The sequence below is a fragment of the Strongyloides ratti genome (genome assembly GCF_001040885.1).
Source record: "Strongyloides ratti genome assembly S_ratti_ED321, chromosome : 2".
NCBI lineage: Eukaryota > Metazoa > Nematoda > Chromadorea > Rhabditida > Strongyloididae > Strongyloides > Strongyloides ratti.
The window spans coordinates 13,283,595-13,297,687 of record NC_037308.1 but is presented as its reverse complement, the minus strand read 5'-3'; the positions used below and the strand labels follow the sequence as shown (position 1 = coordinate 13,297,687).

The 14,093-nt window shown below is 17.0% G+C and overlaps 5 protein-coding genes across 5 annotated transcripts; 3 read left to right on the top strand and 2 right to left on the bottom strand.

Annotated features, from left to right (window-relative positions):
* Positions 1-83: 83 nt before the first annotated feature.
* Positions 84-2,464, top strand: SRAE_2000424100 (Adenylate kinase isoenzyme 1; the record flags this gene model as incomplete). The annotated part of the gene is made up of 5 exons (XM_024643087.1): positions 84-284; positions 358-542; positions 1,643-1,667; positions 1,803-1,887; positions 1,935-2,464. 5 exons carry the CDS (start codon positions 84-86, stop codon positions 2,462-2,464), a joined length of 1,026 nt encoding a protein of 341 aa, XP_024508792.1.
* A 3,432-nt stretch (positions 2,465-5,896) lies between these two features.
* Positions 5,897-6,897, top strand: SRAE_2000424000 (Hypothetical protein; the record flags this gene model as incomplete). Its single annotated transcript, XM_024643086.1, has 4 exons — positions 5,897-5,983; positions 6,029-6,143; positions 6,720-6,747; positions 6,798-6,897. 4 exons carry the CDS (start codon positions 5,897-5,899, stop codon positions 6,895-6,897), a joined length of 330 nt encoding a protein of 109 aa, XP_024508791.1.
* Positions 6,898-8,441: 1,544 nt separating this feature from the next.
* On the top strand, positions 8,442-11,806 carry SRAE_2000423900 (Hypothetical protein; the record flags this gene model as incomplete). Its single annotated transcript, XM_024643084.1, has 8 exons — positions 8,442-8,534; positions 8,580-9,304; positions 9,362-9,414; positions 10,928-10,995; positions 11,043-11,050; positions 11,094-11,112; positions 11,230-11,493; positions 11,543-11,806. The coding sequence occupies 8 exons, from the start codon at positions 8,442-8,444 to the stop codon at positions 11,804-11,806; spliced, it is 1,494 nt and encodes a 497-aa protein (XP_024508790.1).
* A 69-nt stretch (positions 11,807-11,875) lies between these two features.
* On the bottom strand, positions 11,876-12,688 carry SRAE_2000423800 (GPCR, rhodopsin-like, 7TM domain and 7TM GPCR, olfactory receptor/chemoreceptor Srsx family-containing protein; the record flags this gene model as incomplete). Its single annotated transcript, XM_024643083.1, has 2 exons — positions 11,876-12,231; positions 12,277-12,688. The coding sequence occupies 2 exons, from the start codon at positions 12,686-12,688 to the stop codon at positions 11,876-11,878; spliced, it is 768 nt and encodes a 255-aa protein (XP_024508789.1).
* Positions 12,689-13,112: 424 nt separating this feature from the next.
* SRAE_2000423700 (Hypothetical protein) lies at positions 13,113-13,434 on the bottom strand (the record flags this gene model as incomplete). The annotated part of the gene is made up of 2 exons (XM_024643082.1): positions 13,113-13,350; positions 13,400-13,434. 2 exons carry the CDS (start codon positions 13,432-13,434, stop codon positions 13,113-13,115), a joined length of 273 nt encoding a protein of 90 aa, XP_024508788.1.
* Between the last annotated feature and the right edge of the window lie 659 nt (positions 13,435-14,093).

Below are 14,093 nucleotides of genomic sequence, written 5' to 3'. Positions count from 1 at the left end.
TCTCTTGTTTTTTTAATTTAATTAAAATCAACATACATATTAATAACAACTTTAAAAATTTTGAAAAAAAAAAAAAAATAGAAATGTCAAATCGTATTAGATACAATCAACATGTTAGTAATACAGCTGGAGACAATGAATCAAAATTAGTTATTGTAAAAATTTTATTTCTTGCAACAGGTTTCCTTCTTACATATGAAAATCTTTTTGGAGTATTTGATGACATTAAATTACGACTTTTGTCTGTTATTATAGGTGGTAGTTTAATGTTTCTGGGATGTAAAGTAAGTTTATATATGCATTCATTATCTATTATTATAAATAATTTAAACTTTTTTTTTTGTATATTATTTCTAGGATACTATTCAACTAATATTTGAAGAATGTTTTTATCAACCAATTTCTTATAAAAATGCAATTAGAATATCTAAGACTAATGCAAATTGTATATCACCAAATTCTTTGACATTACAAACTTTAAATGGAGTCACTAAACATCGTCGAAGTACTGGTAAAAAAAGTTATAATGATGAAAATTCAGAGTCAACGCAGATAAATTCTTTTAACACAGATACTGATATATATGATCCACTAAAAATAGACAAATTAAGTTCTGAAGTTAATATTTCAAGGGAATATTTTATTAATAATGATGAAAATTGATATATAACAATTGATAACAAAAAAAAAAGTCATTTTAATAAAAAAAAAAAATTTTTATCCATGATTATGTATCAAAAGAGTTTATCATATAATAATTATACTTTTAAATTATTTTTTTTTATTGTAATTGATAAAATAATTGCTTCTATCTCATAAATAATAACGGTAAAAGTATTTTAATATATATTAAAATAATAAATTTCAATGTATTTATTCGAATATTTAAATCATTCATACATAAAAATATTTATTTCAATAATTTTGAAAAATATGTTTTATATTTATTAATTCTCACGTTCTCTTTATAGTAACATTATAAAATTTTTATATTTCTAATATTTTAAATATTGTAATATTCTTATTTTTAATAAAATTTTAAAAATTTTATAATAATTATTATACATAAATTATTCTATTCTCAATATTTATATATATATATGTAAAATTAATAAAGCATAAACTATAATAACTATGTTATCAAAAACACATAAGTTGTGTAATGTTTTTATAAAATAGCATAATAACTGTTTGTTAAAACTTGCTCGTTCAATATAAAATTTGGAAAAATGTGTTTTCTTATCATTTGAACTAGCTATAGTTTATTTATTTTTTTACTATTTTAATACTTAGAAGATATATATATTTATTTATTATTTATCTAAAATCAATTTTATAGAATTTATTTAAAAAAAATTTTTTTTAAACATATTTAAAGTGTTATAATTTTTTTCTTTGATTAAACAAATATATTTCCGTTAAATAAAATTTTACATTATTTTTAAAGATATTTTATATACTACATATCTTTATCACTACTATAACATTTATTTTACTCTTAACTTTCATAAAGAGCGTTATTTCTTAATATTTCTTAGATATATTTTAAATTAAAACGTGCAATATTTAAAATTATTTTAATAAATTATTTTAGTTTCACTCCATTAATAAGATAATTAAAACTTTTATTCTATTACTATAGAAAAAGTTACTATCAAATAATTATGGTAAGTTTATTATAAATATGTAAATATTTTTTTAGCTTTAAAAAAAATTTTTTTTTTGTAGAATTTAATGATAAAAAACAATTTCATAAATTTTTATGCTTAATTTGTTTCTTGTTTATATATTATTTTTTTTAGGCACCAACAAAAAAAAATATTGATCTTTCTTCATTGAAAAAGGCTAATGTTCCTATTATTTTTATTGTTGGTGGACCAGGATCAGGTATTTATATATATTATATTAATAAATATTTAATTTTTTTTTTTTAGGAAAAGGTACTCAATGTGATAAGATTGTTGCAAAGTATGGTTTTACCCATATTAGCTCAGGTGATTTATTACGTGAAGAATTAAAATCTGGTAGTGAACGTGCTGGAGAACTTTTAAAAATTATGGAATTAGGTCAATTAGTTCCAATGGAAGTTGTACTTGATCTTATCAAAGAAAGAATACTTCAATCTATTGAAAAAGGTTCTAAAGGATTTTTGATTGATGGATATCCAAGAGAAATAATTCAAGGTGAAAAATTTGAAAGTGAAATTCAAGAAGCTAAAACAGTTATCTATTTTGAGGTTGCTGAGAGTACTCTTGTCAAAAGACTTCTTTATAGAGCTCAAACATCTGGTAGAGCTGATGACAATGAAGAAACAATTAAAAAAAGAATAACTACATTTAATCAATCAACAGCTCCAGTAGTTGATTATTATGAAAAAAAAGGAAAATTATTAAAAATAAATGCTGAAGGAAGTGTTGATGATATTTTCACAAAAGTTTCCGCTCACCTAGATAAAATATTATAGTAATATAAATTTAATTACATTATATAATATTTTTTAAAAATTTAGAGTTTAATAAAAAATTTTTTTTCCATGAATCTTAAAAAAAGGCGTATATTTAAAATAAATTTATTTTTAATTACGAAATTAAAATTTTTTGTTGTGAATATAAATTACATAATTTTATAAAATGCCATATTTATAAAAATGGTATTTGTTAATTTTAAAGTTTTTTCTACAAGTAATTCTAATAATAATTTTATAATAATTTTTGGATGGATAACATTTGTATCAAGTTTAATATTCTTATTATTTCAAATATTAACAACAACAGTATGTTAAAAATCTAAATTATTTTTTTTTAATTTATTTTATTAGTCATTGTGTTTGAAAGTAAAATTGATTAAAAACAATCATGTTTATTTAATAATATTAATAGAAGGTTTTTTTTATTTTTTTCAACAATTAATTAATTTATTATCATCAACATGGTGTATATTAAAATATAAAATAAATAGTGATATAGAAATTTTTATTGGATCATCATATAATTTTCTTTACAATATTTCAATTTCTATGGCATTTTTACTATCAGTAAATAGATTTATTATATTTTTTAATATTACTAGAAATTGTAAATTTATTATTATTACTCTTCTAGTAATTTTAATAATAACATATTTATTGTTTAATATTTTTTTATTTATCTATTATAATAATCCTGATTTAAGAATATCATATAATTTGGATTATTGTTATTGGGAATACAAATCATATGGTAAAAATTTAATGCCACACATTGAAAATAAATTTATAATTGTATTAAATTTACTAAGTATAATTATTCTTAATAGTATTCTTTTAAAAATATTTATGAGTAAATTTATTTTAAGTATAAGTACAAAAAAATTACAAAGATATGAAATTCTTTTATTAGCTAAAATTTTTTTAAATATCTTTTTTTTTCTTATCCTTGAAATTTTTTGGGAATATTGTAGATTTTTATTTCCTAATAATAAATTTCCTTATACTATTTTCAATTATATTCAATTATTGTTTTCTGGAAAAGATTGCTTTATGAATTTATTTTTTTTAAGGTAAATATATTTTATTAATATAAATAATTTATATTTTTTTCCAGAGAAATTAAAGATTCAATATTTAAAAAAATAAAATGTTCCACAAAACTTAAAACTAAAAAAAAAAAAATTTTGAAACTAAATATAAATAAATAAACATTTTTTTTATGAGAAATTATAATTAAAATCTCTAAGAAATTTTTTATACAATTGAAGAATAATTTTTTGGAATGAAACAATTAAAATATTCAAAAATATATTTTATATTGTTTATAAAAGTGTATTAATTATTTTATCTATTGAAACATTGATATTTACTTTTTTTTAAAATAATTTTAATTGAAAATATTTTACATATATTATATACCATTCATTAAATAATAAAAATAAAATTATAAGTGGCTGTATACAAAATAAATTTTAAATAAAAAAACACAATTAATATATTAACATAAATCAATATTTTATTATAATATAAATATTTTTTACAAATTATTAATTTTAAATTATTATAATTTTATTGTTTATATAAAATTATTTTTTATTTCTAATAATTTTATATTGAAATCATAAATTAATAAGGTAAATTTTTAAATTTCATTTGACTAAAAATAATTCATATTTAATTAATAATAAAAAAGTTACAAGAAAGTACTAGTACAAAAACATTTTAAAAAAAGTTTAAGAAAAATTTTATTACAACTATAATTCATATAATAATTATCACACATAATAAAAAAAATGCAAAATTTTATTTATTCTTTTTTTTCTGAAAATTTAGATTTCTAAATGTAGGTATATGATTCTTATGAACATTTAAAATCAATTAGTTTAAAGTATTTTTTATAAAATTAATTAATGTTTTAAAATTGTTAAATTGTAATATTACGAAAACTTTTTAGTTATACTAACCATTTTTAAATAAAAGTCAATTACAGCATAAATTAAATCATTTTAAATTTGAAAATCATAAGTATTAATTTTATGGTAGTTTAATAATTTTTTTAATAAAATTATTTAGTTATATTAATTGATTAATTTTTTTAAATTTTTTAGCTTTATAAAAAAATAAATGCTTAGTATAGAATTGCTATATAATATTATTTTTTATTTTTATAGTTATTATATTGACTTTAAAATATGAGATATTTTTACTTTAACGATTTTAAAATTGACTTTTTTAAGTTTTTAAGAATTGAAATTTATAAAAAAAAATTATTTAGTTTTAATTTTAGTATTTTTTTTACTTGAATTTTTAATTATTGTATTAATAATTATTATTAATTTAAAGGTTTGTATTTATTGTAAATAAAGTAAGATTTTTATAAAGCTTCTATAGTTTTAGATTTATAATTTTCTTAAAAAATTAATTAATATCAAAGAGATTAACATCTTTTTTATTATAATAATATTTTTCTGAAAATTATTAAATAATAAAATTATGTTATTAGATTGTTAAGTGAACACTTACTTATGTTTAGAAACCTATAAAAACAACATATTATTTTTACTAAATATTTTTAATATATTATATTTAAAAATATTTTTTTATTAGCTTTAAAAAGTAGTTTTTAAGATTAAATTTATACAAACATAAAAATTTTTATTAAAAAAAAAGTACTAAATATTTTATTATTTTTTAAAAAACATTATTAATTACAATCAAAGGAAAACAAATAAAATAATGAATAACATCACGATTATCAGTTAAAAAAAATATAATATGAAAAATTTATATTATGATAAAACTCATTGTAATTAAGAAAACTTTCATCACAAAGTACAATACAATAATTTTATAAAAGAATTTGTCATAAATACTATATTATTAATGTAATATTATTCAAAATAGCATTATTTATAAAAATAAAAAATTGCTTGAGAACTACTAGCTACATAATTGTTTTTTTTATTATGTATTTAAATGATTTAATGTTTTTAATAAAAAACTATTTTAATAAACTAATTTTTTGTAGTTTAAATATTTTGTAAAAAATTTATTTTTTCTAAATTTTAATTAAATTTAGTTCAACATAAAATTACTAATATAGTGATATAGTTATATTAATATATATTGTAATTAAAATCTCTTTATGGTATTTAAAAAACCACTGCTTTAATTTTTGTATAAAAAAAAGTTAATTTTTTTTTTTAAATTGAATATAAGAATTTTTTATTCTATAAAATGGATAACTTTTAAAAATTAAATTTAACTGTTAACTTTAATAAATGAAAAATTTTTAAACTACTAGAATAAGTATAAATTAAATTTTATAAAATTCAATTGTTTATCATTTTTTTTAGACAAAGTTTAGTTATTATTTATTTTCAATTTAATTTTTATTAAAATTTTAAAATGTTATTTTATACAAAAGTTATGCAAAATGAAAAGGCATACATTATTGGGTGGCTTACATTGCTTACATCAATTCCTGTTTTGGTAATTCAAGTTATAACAACTACGGTATGATAAAATGTTTTTTTTTAAATAATAAAAAGTTTTTTTTAGATATTATGTTATAAAATTGATTTAATAATAAAAAATGTTGCATATTTATTAATAACAATAAATGGATTTATATTTTTTATTCAGCAAATCATTCACCTTGTATCATCAATATTTTGTATATTTAATTGGAAAGAAAATGATAATGTAGAAATATTTATGGGATCATTGTTAAATTTTCTTTATAATACATCAATTTTTTTATCGTTATTTTTATCATTAAATAGATTTATGGTATTTTTTAATTTATCAAGAATTCTAAAATCTATTTCTAAATGTGTTATACTTCTAGTCATATTAATAATATTTTTTGTTAATATCTATTTGTTTGTTGTCTACAATACTTATGATTTAAGAATAATATATGATCTTCAATATTGTTATTGGGATTATTCAACACATATTGGTAATTTTGAAGCATTTATTGAAAATCGGCTACTAATATTATCTAATTTAATTAGTTTAATATTTCTACTACTTGTAATTACAAAAGTATTTATACAAAAAGCATTATTTGGAACAAAAATAAAAAAAATAAAAAAATATGAATATCTTTTATTTATTCAAGTTTTTATTAATTTTTTATTTTTTATTATTTTAGAATTTTTATGGGAATATGGTACGATTTTATTTCCAAATGAAATATTACTTTATACAATTATTAATTATTTTTGGTTATTATTTGCTTCTAAAGATTGTATATTAAATTTAATATTTTTAAGGTATTAAAATTTTTTATGTTTTTTTTTATATATAATCTTTTTTATTTTAGTGAAATTAAATATCCAATAATTTCAATGCTTAAAAGAAATCATTTAGTTAAATCACCTATTAAACCATCTATTAAATGTACCAGAGTTATATTTAATTAACATCTTTGATAGAATATTTATTATTTCTATTAATAATATAATACAATTTTTGAAATAATGATAAAATATTCAACAAATTAAAAATTAAAGATAAAATAATTTTTCTAAAAACTTTAAAACTTTGACTTTATAAGATAATTAACAATCATTTATTCATGATCAAGAAAGAAAAAAGTTATTTTTTTATTTTAGTCTTCATTTTTTTATACATATAAAAGAAAAGTTGAATAATAATTAAATGAAAATTACTAATCAGCTTATTCATGTACAAGATTTCAAGAATAAAATGTTTTTCTGCTTACCTATTTTTAAATTAAAAAGAATGCCTATTTATTTATATATAACTATGATGAAACTACTTTTTTTAAACTTTTTTCACTACTGTTTAATGTTAACATTGTTTTGAATAAAATATTTCATATTTGAATGATTAGATATTTTATTTTGTAATTAACATAACAAAGATTTTTCCACATTGTTTATTTTATGGAAAATCATTTTTTAAAAATATTAGTTTGTTTTTTTTAACTTAGTTACATAAACATTCTTAATTATAAGATTTTTTTAATGAAGTGTTTGAAAATTTTTCATTATTAAGAGGTAAATAAGTTGTTCTTTGAATTGAAGAAGTTAAAAAAAGTAATGTATTTGAAGAAATTTTAAATTAAAAAAAATTATTCTCAATATATTTTTTTAAAATTTTTTTTCAATTAAAAATTATATCTTAGAGATTTTTCATTTTCATACTTCTTATCATTTATTAATTATTAATATTAAATAGACAAAGATAATATAATTAATAACATATTTAACTTTAGGTAAACATATACTCTCTAAGACCTTACTTTTGTTTATATTTTAAACAAAAAAAATATTGATATCATATCAATCAGTATATTTTTTATTAATGTATTTTTTAATTTGTACTTTATTATTTTACAATTAGTAAATTTTGAAAAATTTTATATTATAATTTATTTTGTTTTTAAATTAAATAAAATATATACTCAAATAATAAATTAATTTAAAAAAAATGCAATAAATTGTAAATAATATAATCAAATTTAAAGAAAATAATATTGAAAATATAAAGTTCATCTTAAGGTTAAGAGTAATATATCTACATTGAATTGGAATTAATACAATTAATCTATGTGATTAATTAATAAACAATTAACATTTTTAAATATGTTTTTTAGATTAATTTAAAATATATAAACTCCACTTTTTGCTTATTATAATTATTTATTTAAAAAATATTCAACAAAAATGGCATCAAAGTTTAAAATTTAAATGGATAATATTAAAATTTATCTTTTAATAAAGTAAAGTTATAATTAAAATACTATATTCTTACTACGCATCATAATATAATAAATATGTAATTATTTAATCTTTATTTTAAATAATAAAAGTTGTAATTAATTGTTATTTCATAATAATTTAATAAAAATTTTTAAATAAATTTATTTAAAATATTAAACATTTAGTTAATAAGTTGAATAAATTTATCATATTATTCTAAGTATATAAAAATCTAAATAATGGAAAATCAAGCTCCAGTTATAAGAGTTTGTGGTTGGATAACAGTAATTTCTTGTGCAATTTTTATTGTCATTGAATTAATGAATCTTGTTGTAAGTAAAAATAATTTTATCAATTTAAAAATACTCTTATCATAGATTCTTTGCCGTAAAAAAAAATTATTAAAATCAAATGTTGTATATTTAATTATTACTGTCTTAGGATTCTTAGATTTTGGTCAACAAGTAATTCATTTATTTTCTGGAATATGGTGTGTAACTTATTGGGTACCACCATTTAGACTAAATATGTTTCTTGGATCATTTGTAGATTTTTTATACAATTTATCTATAATCAATGGTTTAATATTATCTATAAATAGATTTTTTATATTTTTTAAATTTTCTAATACCATGAAAAAAATTATTCAGGGTATTTTTGGTGTTTTTATAATTGGTTTTTGTATACTTATAATATTATTTTTTATTCTTCATCAATTTTATTATTTACGAGTGTATTATGAAATTGATTTAGCTACATGGAATTTTGTATCAACAGAAGAAAATAATTATGCTCATAATTATTTTGAAAATCGTTTAATGACATCTATAAATTTAGCTAGTCTTTTTATTTTTTCACTTGCTATGCTAAAATTATTTCTACAAAAATGTTTTAATCCATCATTTTCAAGAAATGTTCAAAAATATGAATATTATATTTTTATTAAAGCTGGATTAAATTTTTTTTGTATATTTGCTACACAATTTTTATGGGAATTTGGTCCATATTTTTGGCCAGAATATAAATATCTTTATACTATTCTTAATACTTTATGGGTATTAACAACTGGTAGAGATTGTTGTATGAATATAATTTTTCTTAGGTAATTATTAAATATTTTAAAAGAAATATATATTTTTAATAATTATTTTTTTTTAAGTGAAGTCCGTAATGATATAATTAAATTTTTTACAAGAGGAAAAATAACTTCAAGTAATAAGAAGAATGTTTTTTATACAAGAAGATTTACAATCAAAATACCCTAGAAATATTTTTTATTAGATTAATTTTATATAACTAAAAGTAATAATAAAATTATCTAACAAGAAAACAAATATGATCTAAATAATATTTTTATTTTTAAACTTAAAAATATTATTAAAACTTTTTATTCGAAATCTTAGAATATAAATTCAAAAATTTCATAAGTATTAATTAGTTTTAATTATATAGTATTTAGATATATTTCCACAAGTACATAGTGATTTTTTTTCTTTACTACAAATATTATTTTAGAAAAATCAACTATAAAAAAATTTCATTTTAAAATAGCCAATTAAAGATAATTTCAATATTAAAAAAATTTTATTCTTTTTTTTTCTTATATGATCTTACATTAAATTTTAATCTTAAATTTATTTTGTAAAAAATTTGCATCAAAATAAATTTTAGTGACAAACTAAAATTGAATTAAAAGTTTTTTATCAAATTTATTCTAAAAATTAGTACTTTAATATAATAGAAAAATGATAAATATATAATAAGATTTAAAATTAAAATATGTTTCAAAATATATTTTTGAAACAATCCCTGACTAAACAATAATATCTTTATATTTTCTTGCAATTAAACTATAAATATAACGAAACTTTAGACTTATTTTTAAAATGCCGTTAATTTATTTTAAAATGTTAGAAAATTTTCTTTATCATTTATATATAACTTTGTTATTATTACTTTTTATTATGCTAAATTTCATTTGTTTTCTCAAAATATGTTGATTTTTTTTTATAATTACTTATTTTTATTTTTCTAAAAACAATTAAATTCTATAACTCCCACTTTTTTTTACAGAGTTTTTCAAATTCATTTTTGTATCTAACTATATTTCAATATTTCTTTATTTAAACTTATCAATGTACTTTTTAAAAAGCTGTTATTTATCTTTCTTTTTTTTTATTTAATTTTGTTTTATAATTGCAGTTTATAGAACAAATTTATTAATATTGTTATTATGATTATTAGCAAAATGATTTATTATTAGTATTTTTATCCTATATTTTTTTTATTATATTGTGTTAAATTTTTTAATACTTAACACTTATGTACATTTTTTTTTCAAATTAAGAACTACATAAAAAATATATAATTTCTTTTAGTTTTGAATTAAAAATGAAATAATAGATAAAATATTTATTAATGACATGTGAATAACACGAAAAATATTTCTTATTATTTTAATTAAAAATTTTCAAATTATATAGAAATATTTATTTTTATGTTTAAATATCATATTTAATTATAATATAAATTACCATATTTTATTATTATTATATTAATTTAAAAAAAAATATATAAAGTTAAAATAAAATATTGTAAATTTTCATAATGTTAAAAAAATTATTTTTTTTGTCATAATAATTTGAAAAAAAAGTAATAAAAATTTGTTACTAGGTAACATATATTATCCTATTTCTGGTAAATTATTTTTTTTTATTGTCTTCAGAGATACTTTTTCATCACAAATATAACAATATCAATATATCTTTTATTTCAAACATAAAAAAAAGCAAAGTAAACTTTTTTTTGTTATTAAACATATTAACTAATTGTTATTAAAGAGAGAAAAGTAAGCTCAACGAACACATTTGATCAGTGATACACTTTTACAGAGTGTCTTTTTTAAATAGGGTACATTTTTATATATAAATATATGCTTGTGATGATATATCAAACACACCGATACTACTTGGGATATAACTTTGTTTTACTAGTTGCCATATGTCTTTAATTATTATTTATCTAAAGTGTTTTTGTTTAGCAATTATTAGTGTAATTTTTATAATTATATTGCTTAAATTAACAACTATAATTTATTCCATATCTAAAAAAAATTCTAATAATGTAAAAAATGATACAGAACCAAATGACATTTTTAATGAAAAACCTAGGTCTTCGTATAATGATGATTCTCAATCACCAATTTGTTCTGTTTATTTTGAAGATCATCTTTCAATGATTGGTGATGATGATATTCCTAAGAAACGAAATAAAAGAAGTCATAGTCTTTGGGTAAGTAATAAAAATTTTTTTATAAAATATATCTAATAATTTTTTTAAGGCTTTTGATACAGTAATAGAAGGAATCCGTGTTACTGAAACATCCAATGATAGTCAACATATGGAATATATAAAAAAAATACAAAATCAATTGAATATGTACAACAAAGATTTTGAGAAAGCGCTAGAAAGAGATTCAGAAAATCGTAAACGTTTACGTAGTTATAATTTTTATAATCAATATCTTCTTCCATTAGATACTCCAATGAGATGTCATTCTGATTCAGAAATTTTTGAAGTTAGCCGTCTTGAACAAAGTTTTTAATTTTTTTTTAATTAACATGTAAATATTTATTAGAGAAAATAATTATCTAATTATAATTATAAATTATATTTATCCAATATTCTTTATTTGTGTTAATTTTATATGTGAAGATTTAATTTGTTTTTTTCGTTTATTACTAAAACAATTTATAGATATTAATTGTTTTTTAAAAGCTTTTTTATATAAATGAGCTCTCCAATATAAAAGATAAAATGTACATGAAGATGATAACAGTATTGGAATAACAACCAAAGCATCAAAAGATTCTTTTATAACATTAGAAATTGAAAACATTTGTACAATACCTGTTATAATATATCCCATAGTTGTTGATAAAACAAAAAAAAAAGTGTTAATTCCAAGTGTTATTGCCATTTCTTTATGTACAGTTAATAATAAATGATCATTTTTTAAATTTTTTTTCCCTAAAATAAATAATAAAATAAAGCTATATAAATAAATAACTTTACCAATTTTAGATAAAAATAAAAATGTTAAACTATAAACAATAATAGTACTTAAACATATTCCTAGAATAATACATAGATATATATTTTTAATTTCAATATTCATAGCAGATAGTGGATTACAAATATTGATTTGTTTATCATTTACAAAAATAAATTGAATGCTAATTATAATTAAAGCAAATAATAAACCAGGAATAGATATTATAACACTATAAATTGAATTATTCCAACATTTATAATTTATTGGTTTCAATATAGCTAATAATCTATCAATTCCAATGGCAAACATTAACCATTTAGATGTACATGATGAAAATAAATGAATGAAAATCATATAAAAACAAGTTGATCTTTTCATTTCACTTAATCCAGTAAAAATACGTATTCCAGAAAAAAATTCAAATACCAACATTATACTATGCCAAAAAGATAAATTAGCAATTAAAATACCACATTTATTTTGAAATATTATATTAGAAAATGTTGTAAAAATTATACAAATGTTACCAAATATACCAAAAAATGGAAAAATAAATAAATTAATGTTAATTATTTTTTTTACAGTATTAAGAAATATTAAATCTAGATAAGTATTATTCATATTTCTAGGAATGAAATAAAAATAGTTACTAAAAACTCTTTTATATTAAATTTATTATAGAGAAAATAACAAAAACAATATTATATGTCTTAATTATCATGACCACTCAATGTAGAAAATTAAATTGCTATATTATAATAAACCAGAATTAAAATAAGACTTTGATATCAAAAAATAAAAGTTTATAGATTAAAATTTAATTTTTAAATTACAATAATCTAAAAAACATCAGTATTTACTTCCTTTTTTGATGGATAGCTAAGGTTAGTAAATCATCTGAGGTGATAATAAAATTACTAATGGGATTTTCAAATTTTATATGCTTAATTTTAGATGTTTCTAAACTTTCTGCCATCCTTTGAATTTCTGATATTGCACCTGCAGCATTTTGAGTGCAAGTTCCATTGCAAAAAACAGGATATCCATGTTTATCTGTTAGTAAAATTCCTTGAATATTTTCATTTTTTTGAAAACTAAATAATGTTTTTAATAAAAATATAAATTAAAAAAATTTTTACTTACATTTTTTCAGCATCTGTTTCTAGTAAATTGCTCATAACTAATTTTTAAATGTATTATATAAATATATTAAAAAGTTTTTAAATTTATATACAAAATTCAATTATCTAATAGTATTGTATTAAAAATAATCTGTAAGTAATGTTTTATTTTGAAAAATATTTATAGACCAAAAAACTTTTCTTATACGAATGTCAAAGTATAATTTATATTTTTTAAAATTAACATTTTGTATATTACGAATATAAGTAATTATAATAAAAAAATTATTAAATTCAATTTATGACATGATAGAGGACTAAATTTAATATAATTAAAAAGGATTTAAATTCATAAACTAGAAATCATAAATCTCAAAATTGAAACCGAGGATTAAAATTACGCATCAAAAACCACCTAGTTGGAGAAACATATATTTTCGTTCCAAGATTATCGGCTGTCACTAACATTATATTGTATAAAAACATCAAAATGTTAAAGTTTTTTCCTATCTTCAATTAAATATGTATGCTCATGTAATAAAAATACTATTTGATAGTATCAAAATAAACTTTTACAATAAAGCAAATTTTTTACACATTTAACAATGATAATTTTCATATTTTAATATAATAAAATTTTATCAAAAGTAAAAAAATTATTAATAACCCAGTTAAAAAAAAACCGCTTCAAAGGCTATGTAATATAATAAAATTTT